General features: G+C 43.8%; 1 protein-coding gene across 2 annotated transcripts in view; it reads left to right on the top strand.

Annotated features, from left to right (window-relative positions):
• LOC146783838 (P2X purinoceptor 7-like) overlaps positions 1-14,608 on the top strand; it is a 300,654-nt gene that overhangs the window by 154,984 nt on the left and 131,062 nt on the right. For both annotated transcript variants that reach the window (XM_085636125.1, XM_085636124.1), the window contains one exon: positions 4,231-4,327. In XM_085636125.1, coding sequence (XP_085492251.1) covers positions 4,231-4,327 — 97 coding nt within the window. The remainder of the gene's footprint in view (positions 1-4,230; positions 4,328-14,608) is intronic.

Raw genomic sequence — 14,608 nt, 5'->3', positions numbered from 1 at the left:
AAGTGAAGTGGTGTACCGTGGAATAGCATAGAGCAGTGGTTCTTAACCTTTTGACTTTTGTGGATCCCCACGTAATCATTACTAGAACCCAGGGACCCCCACTGAATCATTACTGGAATCTGGGGGCCTCCATTACCAGACTAAGCGTTTTTGATTATTTGAACCACAAATAATTCACAAAAATATAGAAACAAGCATTATTCAGACAAATACACAAATTATTCAATATTTTTTTAATTCACAAACAAATATAAAACGATCAAAATGTTGGCGGGGAAGGATGGAGCTTTTCTAATTTCAATTGTGGCAAGTCATCATTCATGCTATATTCTTCTTGATGCATTTGCACTGTTCCCGCAAAACAATCTAAGGATACAAACTTAGGGTCTATATAAAAAAATATATAGAAGCTTGTAAATCACAAAGGGCCCCTGCACTCGTGGTGTAGCCCCCACAGTTGTTGGAGAGTCTCCGCACTTTGGGCGTAATCCCCGCAATGGGAATTCTCATTGTGGAGATTCTGCCTTAGGTGCAGAGACTCCCCCATTTCTCCGGGCTTCCGCCATGAGTGCGGAGGCCCTTTGTAAATCTGGCCCTTAGTTTTTAAACTCCAATTTCGAATTTCTTCACATTTACGGAATGTTTTCAAACTTTGTTTTATATTTTGCTTTTTTTTACCTACCCCTTTATTAATCTGTTAATATCACTTCATTTTCTAAGCTGTTGGGTAGGCTTTGGGATCCACCAGGGGTCCCTGGACCACAGGTTAACAACCACTGGCATACAGTGGAGTATAGTGGAGTGGCATACAGTGAAGTGGCATGTAGTGCAATAGCTTGGAGTGAAGGGGTTTACCATTTAGTTGCGTACAGTAGAATAGGGTACAGTGGAGTAGCGCAGACTGGAGTGATGTAGAGTATAATGATGTAGAGTGGAGTGGTGTACAGTGGAGTGGCATATTGTAAACTGGCATACAGTGGAATAGGGTACAATGGAGTGGCGTGGACTGGAGTGGTAGAAAGTGGTATATCAGAAAGTGGAGTACAGTACAGTTGCGTGCAGTGGGATGGACAAGAGTGTCACACAGCGGAGTGGCGTACACTGGAGTGGTGAAGACTTGAGTGTTGTACAGTGCATTGGCATAGACAGGAATAGAGTGGAATGGTGTAGAGTGGAGTGGGGTAGAGTGTAGTTGCATATAGTCTAACAGTAGAGAGTGGAGTGGCATAAGGTGGAGTGCAGTGAAGTAGAGTTGCATACAGCAAGATCGCATAGAGTGGAGCAGCGTACAATGGAATAGCGTATAGCGGAGTAGCTTAGAGTGAAGACCCTCACATTCGAGTGGTGTGGGCTGGAGTGGTGAAGAAGGGAGAGGCGTAGAGTTTAGCAGTGTAGCATAGCGTGGTGTGGGTATACTGTAGTGGGTTAGAGTATAGTGGCCCACACTGTAAGAGTGCAGTAGCGTGGAGTGGCATAGAGTGGTGTGGTGTACAGTGGAGTGGCGAACAGTGGAGTGACGTACAGTGGAATAGCGTAGAGTAGAGTGCTGGAGAGTGGAGAGCCAGTATCTGATTGACTAATGGCTGTCTTTACAAAAAGTTAAAAGCAGCCATGTAGTTTTCATCACACTTTCACTGTGTTCTGGGTTTGGGCCTTATATATAGGTAAGTATTAGGTTTTATTGTTGTTCCCTATGTATTACCACTTATGAAAGAGATAATAGTTAGGGAATATTATTTATTATTTTCTATATATTTTTGCAGCAGTTTAGGGAGAACTGCCCATTTAAAAATAAGAAAAAACCTTTTTAAGTAGGGAGGTAATTTGTATTACTGTGGTACTCCAGAGACTATTTTTGTGAAGATTTAAATATTTTAAAAATTGAAAATACATGGTAGTATACTATATTTGTAAAACATTTGTGTAGAGCTGTTTATTTTGAATTTTTTAACATATTGATTTTTTTTTTTTATATATATTTTTTAAGTGCTGCTGTACTTCCCAGGAAGTATTGTGGTACACTGTGAAAAAACGTAAACTATATATAGAAACTTGTCAATATTTTCTCTACCTATTACCATTTTATTAAAGTGGTAATAGGGGAAAAATATCAAACCTAATACTTGCGTAAAGCTAAGTGTGTAATGCAGAACTCCGCCAAAGTGTACCTAAAACAACACTGCTGCCTTTAACGTTTGTAAAGGCAGTCATAAGCTAATCACATAATGCCTTGTCCTTGCTATGTATCCTGTGGTACTTTCATGAAATACCGTAACATTTCGCGAAAGTACCACAACAACAGATTTCACTAAGCTAAAAAGCCCTATAACTTGAAATATACGTACCCTCCTTGCGTGTAGTACCCAAAAGGATCATCTGCACACTATGATGTGTAATCCTACCAACAGGGTGTAGCTTGGTCAATAAGTTTGGGGGGGCCTGAGCTTTAGAATTTCAGACAATCAGGCTGGAATCAGGCTGGCATATAATGTTTAAATATATTATAGGACAAGCAGGGTGCATGAGAGGAGCCTAAGGGGCAGTTGAAAGGAAGAGGAATGCAGATTGGTAGGGGCACCAAGAGAGAAAACACACAATTTTTTTTTTAATTGTGTGTGTGCGTTTTTGTCTGTGTGAATGTAAAAATCCTTGGTGAAATCCGACCGACATCACACAATACCCGACTGAAAGCACCTGTACCCAACTATTTTTCAGAAAATACATTTATTGGAGGGTTGTAACCCTACTCACCCATTGAAGCTACGCCCCTGCCTGCCAAATTTCATGACAATCCGACTGAGCGTCTAGCTGCTACGCGCGAGCACATAGTCTATGGAAAATGCATTGGTGCCCGACTGTGTTTTGGGACCCCCTTTTACCTTTGCTCCACATTGGCCAATCGCCACGAAACTTTCCAACCTTCGCCAATGTAGAAAAAGCAATAGGCCTGGAAAGTTTCATGGTGAGTCGTGAAACGGGTGCAAAGTTATTAATGGTGGGGATTCCGAGTAATTTCTATCTCTGGTAACCCTAACTATAACTACAGAGTGGATGCTGCCACTCTGTAATATACGTGTCTTTGTGATATATATATATATATATCACAGGTGTGCCGAAACGCGTTACAGCGTACAAGGAATAAAGCAGCGATGGAATTACTACGCGACCACTTTGTCGGTGTCTGATTCTTCAAAGAGATTCATATATATATCATCTTGTGATCAAGGCTCGAGAGCTGAAACTCGTTATGCCGCCAAGCACGCAATAAAGGATTAAAATTTGCACCAAATCGTGGTCCGGACCTGTTTGTGGAATCGAACATGTTACGGGTATAACTGGAGATATATATATATATATATATATACACACATGAATACCACTTTCACAAGAAAGGGCGGGGGAAGAGCAGGTATTAACCCCTTGGCTGCGGCAGGAATTCCGCCGCAGCGCTGGGGGGGGTTTGGGGCAGCGCGGTGGCGCTGTGCTCATGACGGAACCACTCCATCATGAGTCACGGTTGAGCTGTGCTCATGACGGAGTGGTTCCGTCACGACTCCGCCCACTGCGCTAATCGCCCGCACAGGCGGGGAATTAGCGCTGCGTGGGCGGAGCGGCCGCCAACGGCCGCAGCATGACGGAACCACTCCGTCATGAGCACACGGCACCCGTGGCTCATGACGGAGTGGTTCCGTCATGAGCGGGGAAGGGGTGAATACATTTGTGCTATGAATAACGGTGCCATTGTCTTAAGGATAAAAATTTGTCCAGAAAGAATATATTGTAATATAGGCAAAACCATCTAATTTTTTTAAAATAACATGACGTCATGGTGTTTTGTACAGCCTAAGTATAAAATATCCTAATGTAGAAAGCATTTGTTAGAACTTCACAGAGATTAGACTGCAGTTCAATTCAACACACCCAGAAGGCAGGAATTACAAGTTAACGTTAAACACCATTGACATCTGGACTGTTTGCAACCGACTGATTCCCATTCCCCCGAGGGCGATTAATTTAAGTACAAGACATTTTATAATATTAGGACTTAGCTAGACAGCAAAACTGCTGAAGTCAGCACTGTTTAAAATGCACAAACAAACATCTAAACATGCAAAACACTTCAAGGCGCTGTGGTTGTAAAACGTGTGATTATGGAACTGTTTTTTCATTGTTTTTTCTGAGATGTCATTCCAAATCTTATGTCTAATGAGTTTTTTTTTCAACCACCAGGAATACAGACTGGAAAGTGCATCAGCTATAATTCAACTGTGAGAACCTGTGAGGTGTCGGCCTGGTGCCCTGTGGAGTCGGATAGAAGTGCCCCTAGGTGAGTATCGCGATTGGCTACCTAAAAACTGGACCGCTGTCCAGTGAGAGTCCAGAGTATGGGTGGTTCATCTACAAGTTATTATTACATACTGCTAGGCTGCTTAGAAAAATAGAAATATCACCTAACTAAGCTTTAGTTCAGGGGTGGCCCACCCAGTGCTCAAGTTAGGTTTTCAGGCTATCCACAATGATTATGTATGAAGTGAATTTCCATATAATTATTTCCACTGAGGATTATTTACATAGTTTCTAATTATTGTGAAAACTTGGCAGGATGTTATGGTTTGCGGTTGGTCGATCCCAGCCCTACACAGCATTAACTCTCTATGGGACATTCATAGTTACAGTGGTAGCAGGAAGCACCAATGCGGAGTGTGGGGGTGGAAAAGACGGGGGGATGCACGTCTGTGTCATGACTAAACGGCCATGTAGCCATCTGCGACAAAGTACGAGAGACCTTAATTTGGATGTTCCTTTAGAATAGGAATTACGTGTCAAATAGATTTGGTGTTTTTCCACGAACCCTAAAAGACCAGTAGGACCATAGAGATTGGAGGGAACTCTAAAGAGGAAAAGGAGAGGACTTATGGAAACACTTCTAGTTATCTCAGCATTACTTTATACTCCCTTGCCTGGGATCAGAGTTTGAATGAAGTTCACTTTACTTCTTAATTCCAGGCCCTCTTGGCTTTTGTGCTTCTTTCTGCAGGCCCAGAACTTGTAATACAAGTTTAGCTCAATTTGTTCCATTCTGCGTCAGTGTGACGGGGTCTTTCCTTCTCTGCTTACACTTAACTGGTTATGTTCTGGACGATGGTGGTTTCTTGATCTCCTAGCAAGACTGCTGTTCTTCTATGCGGTTTTGTACGCTTTTTTTCTTATTCTTTTTAGAGTTGTATATAACCCGAACTAGACCCGAAGAAATCGGGTATCGGAGCGCTTTACATAGCACCAGTTTCGTTAGACACAATTAATTTCTTTTTAGGCACGGGGGATTAAGTGATTTGCCCAGAATCAAAGGATGTTGAGCCCTTGTTGCTGAGGCTCGAACCCGATTCCCCAGCCAGCTTCGACGTTACCCGCTCTAGCCGCAAGGCTACATCCTGTCCCCACACTTGAAGCTTGCACAAGTGCGAGTAAGATTTTTGCTCAAAGCATTCTGAACTTTGCAGTAGAATAGGTTGTCCGTATCTTTATGACTGTGGCATCTTGTTTCTGTAACTCAAATTGTTATGTCCGCTCCGTTTTTGTCCACGTTTACATGTTTATCGGTAACATGGTGTAGTATTGTGCATCCACAGACTTTTTTAAAATTATTTTTACTAACTCTGCCCGCTTGTCATGTCTTTTCCTTTTTCTGTTCTTTCTCTTTCACCCTGTTTGTTTCCAGCTCTTCCTCCTACTTTGCCCCCGACATTCTTTAACCACTGCAAGTTTTGTAATGTACACATACAGCAAATTAAAACTCGGCGTCTAATTTAGTGGTCGTCAATGAAACTCATAACCTTTGTTCGCCTGGTGGACTCCTCACTCCCTGGCAGGAACCCTAGCTCTGAAAACACAAACGGCTCATGGATTACCAGAATTTGTGCTATCCGCGTAATTTATCTGTGAAAGAATCAATGTTCTACTCTCCCAAAGTCTCTGCTGCAGAATTTATGGATCCTTTCTAAGGTACAAGTGGAACAAGCATTTGCAATGCAATAGGTCTTGCATTTACACGCATTTCAGCTATTCGTATTGTAAATGACGATAGCTTAAACTCTTGCAAATGCGAGACCTATTGTTTTGCAAATATTTTTTTTAATCCAAGCTCCCCATGCTTCGGTTTCACTTTAATAGCGGTCGCGCCCCTTCCCTTAACACAGCTCGTCTAAAGAAAGGGGCACAGCCTCCATTAACATGTAAGTACGTCATGGGGAGCTTTAATTAAAAAAAATATTTGCAAAGCAATAGGTCGTGCGTTTCCGAGAGTTTAAGCTATTGTCATTTACAATGCCAATAGCTCAAACTCTCATAAATGCGAGACGCTATTGTCCCGGGTTGCTTGGAAAGTGAAAGCGCACATGGCGAGCTGAATGTTGCAGAAAAGCACGTTGTGCCTGCAGTAGGGCAAAACTCATTAAAAAAAATAGTGCTTACAGACTAAATAAAACATACCGTGTAGCAACAGAAGTAAAAGGGCCAGTCCTCATGGGAGGTTTCAAGTGAAGACAAGGAGGCACCAAGAAGAAGAAAAATATGGGTGAAGAGCAGGCGGAGCTTCAAGTACCTACCTAAATACAGGGTGCGTTGCAGAGCAGCGCATGCAATGCCCAGGCTTGACCTAAGAAGCATACCTTACCTATATTTGACATTTAGGGGGGCATTGCAGGCTGGGCGTCAATGGTGACAGCCACATTTTTTTCCACAGTCCTGAGGGTTTGGGCATTGACTGAGCTCAGGGATCTGTCGACGAAGAGGAAAATACATTACTGGAGCTCTGACCACATAAATTCCTATTGTTAAGGATTCATCTTCAACCAGGTCTGGGTCATCCAGGACTCAAAAGCAAACAGACATTTAGAGAAACTCTTATTGGCAGGACAGAACTTCAGGCTAACTGATATTGGCATACAGAAAGAACTATACCACAAAGGACGGAATCCATCGAATGTGGGGGGGGGGGGGGGGGGGGGGGGGGCTTGGGGAGTGTGCACCCATGAAAGAAAAGAGGTGACGACACTGATGCTTATGGAGTCCCCACAATTAATCAAGCAGGACTGCAAGAGGAATGTAGGTAATGAGACTTCTTTTGTGCGATTCATTCCAAAGCAAAGCCATGCATAACAGTCTCAAACTTTCCACTAAGTAATGCCTAACTAGGCTTGCAACGTGATCAGTAATTTAGTTGCCTGGCTTGTATTTTCATTCTTTTACAGTCTCAAAAAAAAAAAAAAATTAGGAAATTCATTCAATGTCTTATTTTGGCCCTATTGAAATATTAAAGCAACAAACGTAATGTCAAAAGAATTGTTTGGAGATACCTATTTTCAAAGGGAGGGGGTGCCCTCAGAAACATCCCAAAATGTGGAAGAGGTGGGTGGACTACCGGGAAAGTTTATTTGGAGCCCATCCCCCCTACATCAATTATTGGGTAATTGTCGGGAGGACGGGATTGAGAGACGGATTGGACTATGATCATGCATGTCTTCAACTTGGGTGGCTGGGAACTACGTGTTGTAGACTTTATATCGAGGATGTGGCACTGCTGTTTGTTGTTTGGCTTTTTGACCAGATATTCTTAGTTTCTAAACTGTATTATTTTCATACTGAACATGTTGGAATCAATAGCACTACAGAGGGGCCGATTCCGATGTCGGACGGACTCGGGTCCGTCTGACATCGGTCAGGAGCCGTAACCGACCGACCTGCTGTCGTCGGTTACAGCCCTGCTAGTACAATGCGACCGAACAGGGTTCGGTCACACTCGTATACAAGACAATGCAGGCATGCAATCCGAGCGGAATGCATGCCTGCATGCTTGAAAGCAGGGGTGCAGTTCATCCCTGCACCCTGTGGGCGGCACCCCAAGGCACCCCATTCGGCAGCCTCGCACCCATGGGGGCCCTACTGGGGGGCCCCCAAAGACAGTTTCCGACTGCCGTTTTTTCCAGCACGAAAAGGCAGGGAAAAGCTGCCATCGTACTCCCTCGGTCGCAAAGAGGCGGCCGGGGGAGTTTTGGGAGATTGGCGGACGGGCTCTCTGAGCCTGTCGTCCGCAATCCGGAAATCCGTGTCGGATTCCTTTCCGACCGAGCCCATCGGAATGGCTCGGTCGGAAAAGAATCCGCCCGACATGATCCGAATAGGTCAGGAGGGCTCCGACCGTCGGTCGGAGCCCATCCGATCGGAATTGGCCCCTATGTCTTTTGTAATATTGGTAACCCTGGATGTACCAGGGCCAATTTGGCATTCAACAATAAAATTGTGTTGTGAAAAAAGAATTTGTAAGACTGTCTAGGCTTCTCATAAATGCTTTTAAAGGAAATGGGGGATAAGTTACTGTATTAAAAAATAATACTGAGGAATTTGTAGAAACTGTTATTCAGGTATATGCCCCTGTGCCTTCCAGGATGGCCAGCATTTTCTACCTACTTCAAACGCTGTAGGCAAGTGCAGTAAAATCGACAGGGTGACACAGCTGATGCACTCTAGCCTACGATTGTCTACAATGGATGTGACCACATGGGTTAATCTGGTCCAAACCTGCTTGGATGCATTGAGAAGATAGCTCGCTTAGACAACAACTTTAATCTGGTGTTAGATAGCAACTCACACCATTTTCACCAAATCGCAGATTATATGGCGGCTTACTGTTGACTGATTCGGCTTGGTCATCATGGGGTTTGTTCCGAAGTGGAGCTACCACCCCTATTTTCAAAGGAGATGGTACATCTCTCTCACCAGACTCTGTTGGCTACTATGCTACAGAGACAGCAAGGGATTAGGAAATGGTCTCATGGAACGGACGGTGCAGGGCTGGGGGTCAGATTGATGGAATGCGTCATCTTGCCTTTCGAGAATGATTCTGCTTTGTGTTTCTTCTTCTAGAAAGCCTTCCTTTGCTTTTTTCTGCATCTCACGTACCTAATTTTAACTCTTTGTTGCCTTGCTGTAAATGAGTCTTAATCTCTTTCTGCCATTTTAGTTCTTGTTATTGTGCTGCCATCTTTATCATACATTCCCTCCTTTAATGGAAAACTTCTAAGTGCTCCCGGGCTAGTGCACTTTATGTTTACTAAGTAAAATAAAGAGATTTACAAACAGGACCTCCGGACCACTGCGTGGCCTGCTGTCAATGCTGGAGATAGTGCCAGCCTGCTCATAGGGGTAGTGGCCCTCTTGGTGATCTGCATATCTCACCCCCTATTTATGGTTCTGCTCCTGAGCCCTGTTTGACATGTTGCATGCAAATCTGGATCTGTCACATTCCACTTAATGTAATGGACACTAGGCAGCCCCAAGGAATCCCCTGCAAGCGTCTAAGGCCAGACCTGGCACAGACCGCTCTGGGTCTATGTGTTGTGTAGTTCCTAAAACTACATAGGATCTGTGTGTTTGTTGGACAACATAAACCAAGGAATTGGTGTCTAGACTAATTCCGGACACCCCCACAAGATATGTCAGCCTGTAGACCAGCTGGCTCACAGTGCCACTATAAGCCCACGAACCCTACCAAGGTGCGAATCCTTTCTGGCAATAATTGACCTAACAACCCTTGACCCTTTAGGGATCGTGGAAACAGTACAGCACTTTTCGCTCAGTCAATCGTGCTCACTTAGTCTCAGAGAGATACCCAGAATTAACGTTGTGGGCGTTTTCAGTAAGCATTTATTGAACCAGCGCCATTCTAGTACAAAATATATTTGCTGCGACAATTAATAGACATAACTAAATGTAAGAGATTACAAGCACCAACAGAGTAAACAGTAGATACATTTCTACCACGGCGCTAAGCAACAAATATATGCAGTCATGTATAAAAATAGTATTCTTAGTTAACTCTTACTAGGCATACCCCACCCAAGTGTACCTTAATGTGCCTAGCATGTATGTGGGTTTAAAGCCAAGAATCCCCTAGGAAAGATTCAACCCCATTACCTGATGGAAGAGAATGAAGTACCCCGTCTTGGTCAAGAGTTGGACACCCCGCAAGGGATATCAGACCGCTGCGTGTAGAAGCCTCAGCGTGCAGGGACCTCCGTGTCAGTGTCAGCGTAGAAGTGTCTCCTCGGTTTACCTAGTGAAGGTGCGGTTATTTTATACCGAAAAGGTTACCTTGGGGGTTCTACCACAATCGATATGTTGTGAGTACAATTATGTAGATGAGCCTAAATCAAGAATTGTAACTATGCAAAGTAGCCCTGTCGCCTGAGGATGAAGATAGCGATTACTTTTGTACAGAATATGTTAATCCTGTTTTGTACGTAATGTGCATGGGATTAAGATATGATGCTAAGAATCTTTATGCATAATAAATGAGGCTAGTTTGAAGGAAACCAATCGACATTTATACAACACATCACTGTGTAAAAGGTCTTTGCTAGAACAGTTATGCAGAGCAAGGTAGGACAAATGAAGGTAAAAGGCTGCTTTGCTACGTGGGCCTAGGTTAGGAAACATAACAAGGGATGCTCCTTCAGTCCTTTTGAAGCAGGACCTTCTTTAGGGGCTCACCATGTATGGCACAAAGCATCACTGCCACCTAGGGGGCGTCAAAAGATGCATGTATCCAGTCTACTCTCAAGCCCTGAATATGGACATTCACATCAGTGGCCAAGTCACCTCAGCCGCCTATTCACTGCTGTCTCGGTACATGGTCCGTCTTCTGCATTGCTTCCTCTTTTCCTTAATCTTATGTCACCTGCAACCTGTGCATGATTCATTTCCATGTTCAGCCTCTCCTGTGTCGAGGCACCTTCTATATTTCAGTTGGTCTCTGTAAAGACACCTGCTTCCTCCAGCAACCAGGTCTGCTCTATAACCCATACCTCACAAAAGCTACTAATTTGAGGACATGAACACCCCCAGCCTAACCCTGCACCTGCAGGTTGTAGCCAAGAGGATCTGGCTCGGGTGACGTCACCCTGTAGGTCGACAGAAACAATGCAAGCCTCTTCGATTAACCTGCAACAAATGTCTTCGAAACCACCCGGGCACAAGGCTTTAACCAAGTCAAATGGATAGAGATTGACACATGCGTAACCTAGAGGTCACACACAACATAGTAGCCACTAACATGATGCAACCTGCTTTGGTGCACAGAGTTTTGGGGCTGCAGGCACAATTTATTTTTTCTATTCATGCTCCCCCGTGGCCTACTGGTGGTGACATAAGTCTGTTGCTTTATTGTAGCACCAGCCCTGCGGCAACCACAGATCTAAGAGGACTCCTCACTGTCCTTCCTGGGGAATTTGTTGTACAACGCAACACCCCAAAGCAGGATAGACTCACACACTATCCTAGGTCACAGCCATAGAAGGGCTTGAGGTGACTTGCATAACTGTGAAACAGGGCCCACTGAATGCCATTGACCCCGAAGCCTGCTGTTAAAACTCTTCCTACTGCGAGATATAGACAGTTGACCCCCTCAGAACAAAAATCAAAGATGAACATCAAATCTCCAGAACACCTGAGAAGAAGGTGGAAAAAAGAACCATTTGAAACTTGGGATGCCAATGATAGGAGTCTATGTCTGAAAAAAGGAAAATGCACTGAAAGACACAAGTCAATACAGCTGCCAAAATAGCGAAAAAGGCCTACTTTTCCAAATCTAGCCGCCAATCCTTCAAACAAAGAAAGCCGATTTTCAACATACAACAGACACTATCTAATCCACCTGCCCCAAAAGCACCCTATGTGGGACTCACCAACACAGACAAAACACTGTGACATTCTTTAAGTCAGTCAGTCAGTCAGTCAAAGAACTTTATTCGGTTACTAAAAACCATAAAAGCAGTACAAAATACATAAAACAAAGTTTAAAAATTCAATAAAACAGATTAAAAAGTGATTGCAAATCCTAAATAAAAGAAACGTATCAGAGATATAAGGAGTACCATATTTGCAAATGTCAGGTTTGGTGATTGATCTTTGTGGCCAGACTGATTTTCTTTTGTCTAGTGGCAGCTACCAAAAAACACGCTACGCCATATGTGACCGGTACCGAATTCAACATCTGTAGATATAATAGAGCCGGCCGTACCTGCGCAAAATTTAAGTCTTTCAAGATGGGGGAAAAGAAAGTTTTTACGGGCCACCAAATAATGTTCACAAAGCATCACTAGGTGCAGAGTATCCTGTGTAGAGAAGGAATCGCAGGTGCAGGGTGGGGAATCTTCTGGGATGCCCCACTTTGTATACGAGCCAAGCACAAGGTGAATCAGGTTGAACCTGAACCTTATGAGTAGAAAACGATGATATGGTTTAGTAACATATTTTAAATAAGGTTCCATGGCCAAAGACGACGAAAGTTGGTAAAGTGATCTTACCATTGTTTACAAAGCTCAACCGTTTCCCTCTCAGCTTCCAACATATTTCGAAAGTGCTGCTTGACCCACCTTACATCTTCTTTTTTAAGGTTCTGCGGAAAAGAGTACATATCCGGGCGTCCTAACCTAGCGCATGCCGCTCTAACATACGCTAGCCACGGTATGCTATCTGCTTTATCCAGAGACATGCAATCTTTGAGAATGCAGTGGTTCAATGTAATCTCCTCATTTGTCCAAGTTTTAATCCAACATAACAGTGGGGACATCTTTAAGAGATCAGTGACATAACCCAAGCCTATTTCGTTATGGATCGAATATGTCGGAGATGATTTCGGGAGTGATAACAAGGCTCGTATAAAGTTGTTTTCTACGATTTGGATGCCTGGAGCTGAAACGTAGCCCCAAATATCTGCCCCATAGGATGCAATTGCCACACATTTGGTTCTATAAATACGAGTCATGGCTTCCATGGGTCTCGAACCCAGTCTTTTAGCAAAATGCATAAGAGCTGTGGTAGATCTGCTTACACCATTCTCCTTTAACTTTAGTTGGGCACCCCAAGTTCCTTTCTCATCAAAAGTGACTCCTAAATAACAAAAAAAGGGTACCCTCGAGATTGGAGAGTTGTTACAGCTAAAGGCCCTAATCTTCATGTTTTTCCTCCGTGAGCCAGTAACCATAACATGGGATTTAGTAGTGTTGATCTTTAGGTCCAAGGCTTCCATGAAACCACCAAAATGATCTAATAATCTTTGCAGGCCCGTACCAGTCCGAGCTACAAGAACGGCATCGTCCGCGTATAGCAGTACCGGAATAGGTAGCCCCCCCATATACGGTATGTCCAAGGTAGCTGAATTCAGAGATTTCCCCAAGGAATTAATATATAGTGTAAAGAGGAGAGGGGCCAGAATGCAGCCTTGTCTGACCCCTCTTCCTGACCTAAACTTCGCCGTGCATCTTCCTTCCCTTGTGACCCTGACCGAGGCGGACAGATTTTGGTGGAGGTCATGCAAAAAATTAACCAAGGTGCTATCCAAACCCAAGTCTCGCAAAATAATCCAAAGTTTTGAGCGATTTACCAAGTCGAAAGCAGAAGATAAGTCCATAAATCCCAAATAGAGAAGCCCACCCTTCGCCACAGTGTATTTGCTAATAATAAGGTGAAGGTTTAAACATTGGTCCATGGTCCCTCTATGTGCTCTAAAACCGTACTGTAGATCCGATAGGGTCCCGCTCTCCACTAGCCAATCCCCCATTCTTTGCAAAATAACTCTGCCCAGAATCTTAACGGCAGAGTCCAACAGGGAGATTGGTCTATAGCAGGCAGGGTCCCCCCTATTCCCTTTCTTGAAAATAGGCACGATAATAGAGGTAGACCAGGAGGAAGGAAAACCAGCTGCAGGTATCGCATTAAACACATTGGTTAGTATTTTTGACCAAAATTGCGGATACTGGATGTAGAGATCTGCGGGGACCCCATCCGGACCCGGGGCCTTGTGTTTACTTGTATCTTTAATCGCCCTCTCAACCTCAGTGATGTTAAACTTCAGGTGAGGTGTAACATGGGTACTGACTGGTGGCGTTAATGCTGTGGATTCATAAATCTGTTTAAAGTGGCCTAGCCATCTTCCATCTTCAATCACGCAGTCCATATCAGTTTTCCCATCCTCGGAGAAGAAAGGCTGGTTCACCAAGGCCCAAAACTTTTTGCTATCTCTCAGTACATCAATGGATAGTAAACTATCCCAAGCTTCCTCCTTAATTTGGTTTTTGCGATTAGTAACTGCAATTTTGTATTCCTTCCTTAGATTAGTCACTAGGGGCCTATCTCTGGGTTTATGTTTTAATGCTTTCAACAGGGCACTATGTTTTAGCGAACAATCCTTGTTAAACCATTTAAAAATCTTCTTGTTCCTTAGAGCGCATGACCTTCGCTCCAAGTTCTTAGAGATCCTTGTACATATTTCCTCATACGCTGCCATAACATCAGAGCCCAAGGCAGTCGGATCTAGGCACACTGCCAGATTAGCCTCCGCCTCTTGGGCTAGTGTTTGAAAGAATTGCTCAGGGACAATCATCCCCCACTTAAGACTCCTTCCCTGATCCTTAGTTGTCAAATCATTTGAAGCTGCCACACTTGTCAATCTATTAATCCGGAAACAGTCTAGGTCCAGCACTAGGAGGACAGGGTGATGATCACTGAAACTAGCAGTAACAACCCTATACTCACGTGCCTTTAACAGGAC

This window comes from Triturus cristatus, chromosome 11, assembly GCF_964204655.1.
Source record: "Triturus cristatus chromosome 11, aTriCri1.1, whole genome shotgun sequence".
NCBI classification, from domain to species: domain Eukaryota; kingdom Metazoa; phylum Chordata; class Amphibia; order Caudata; family Salamandridae; genus Triturus; species Triturus cristatus.
This window is presented reverse-complemented; position numbering and strand designations above follow the sequence as displayed.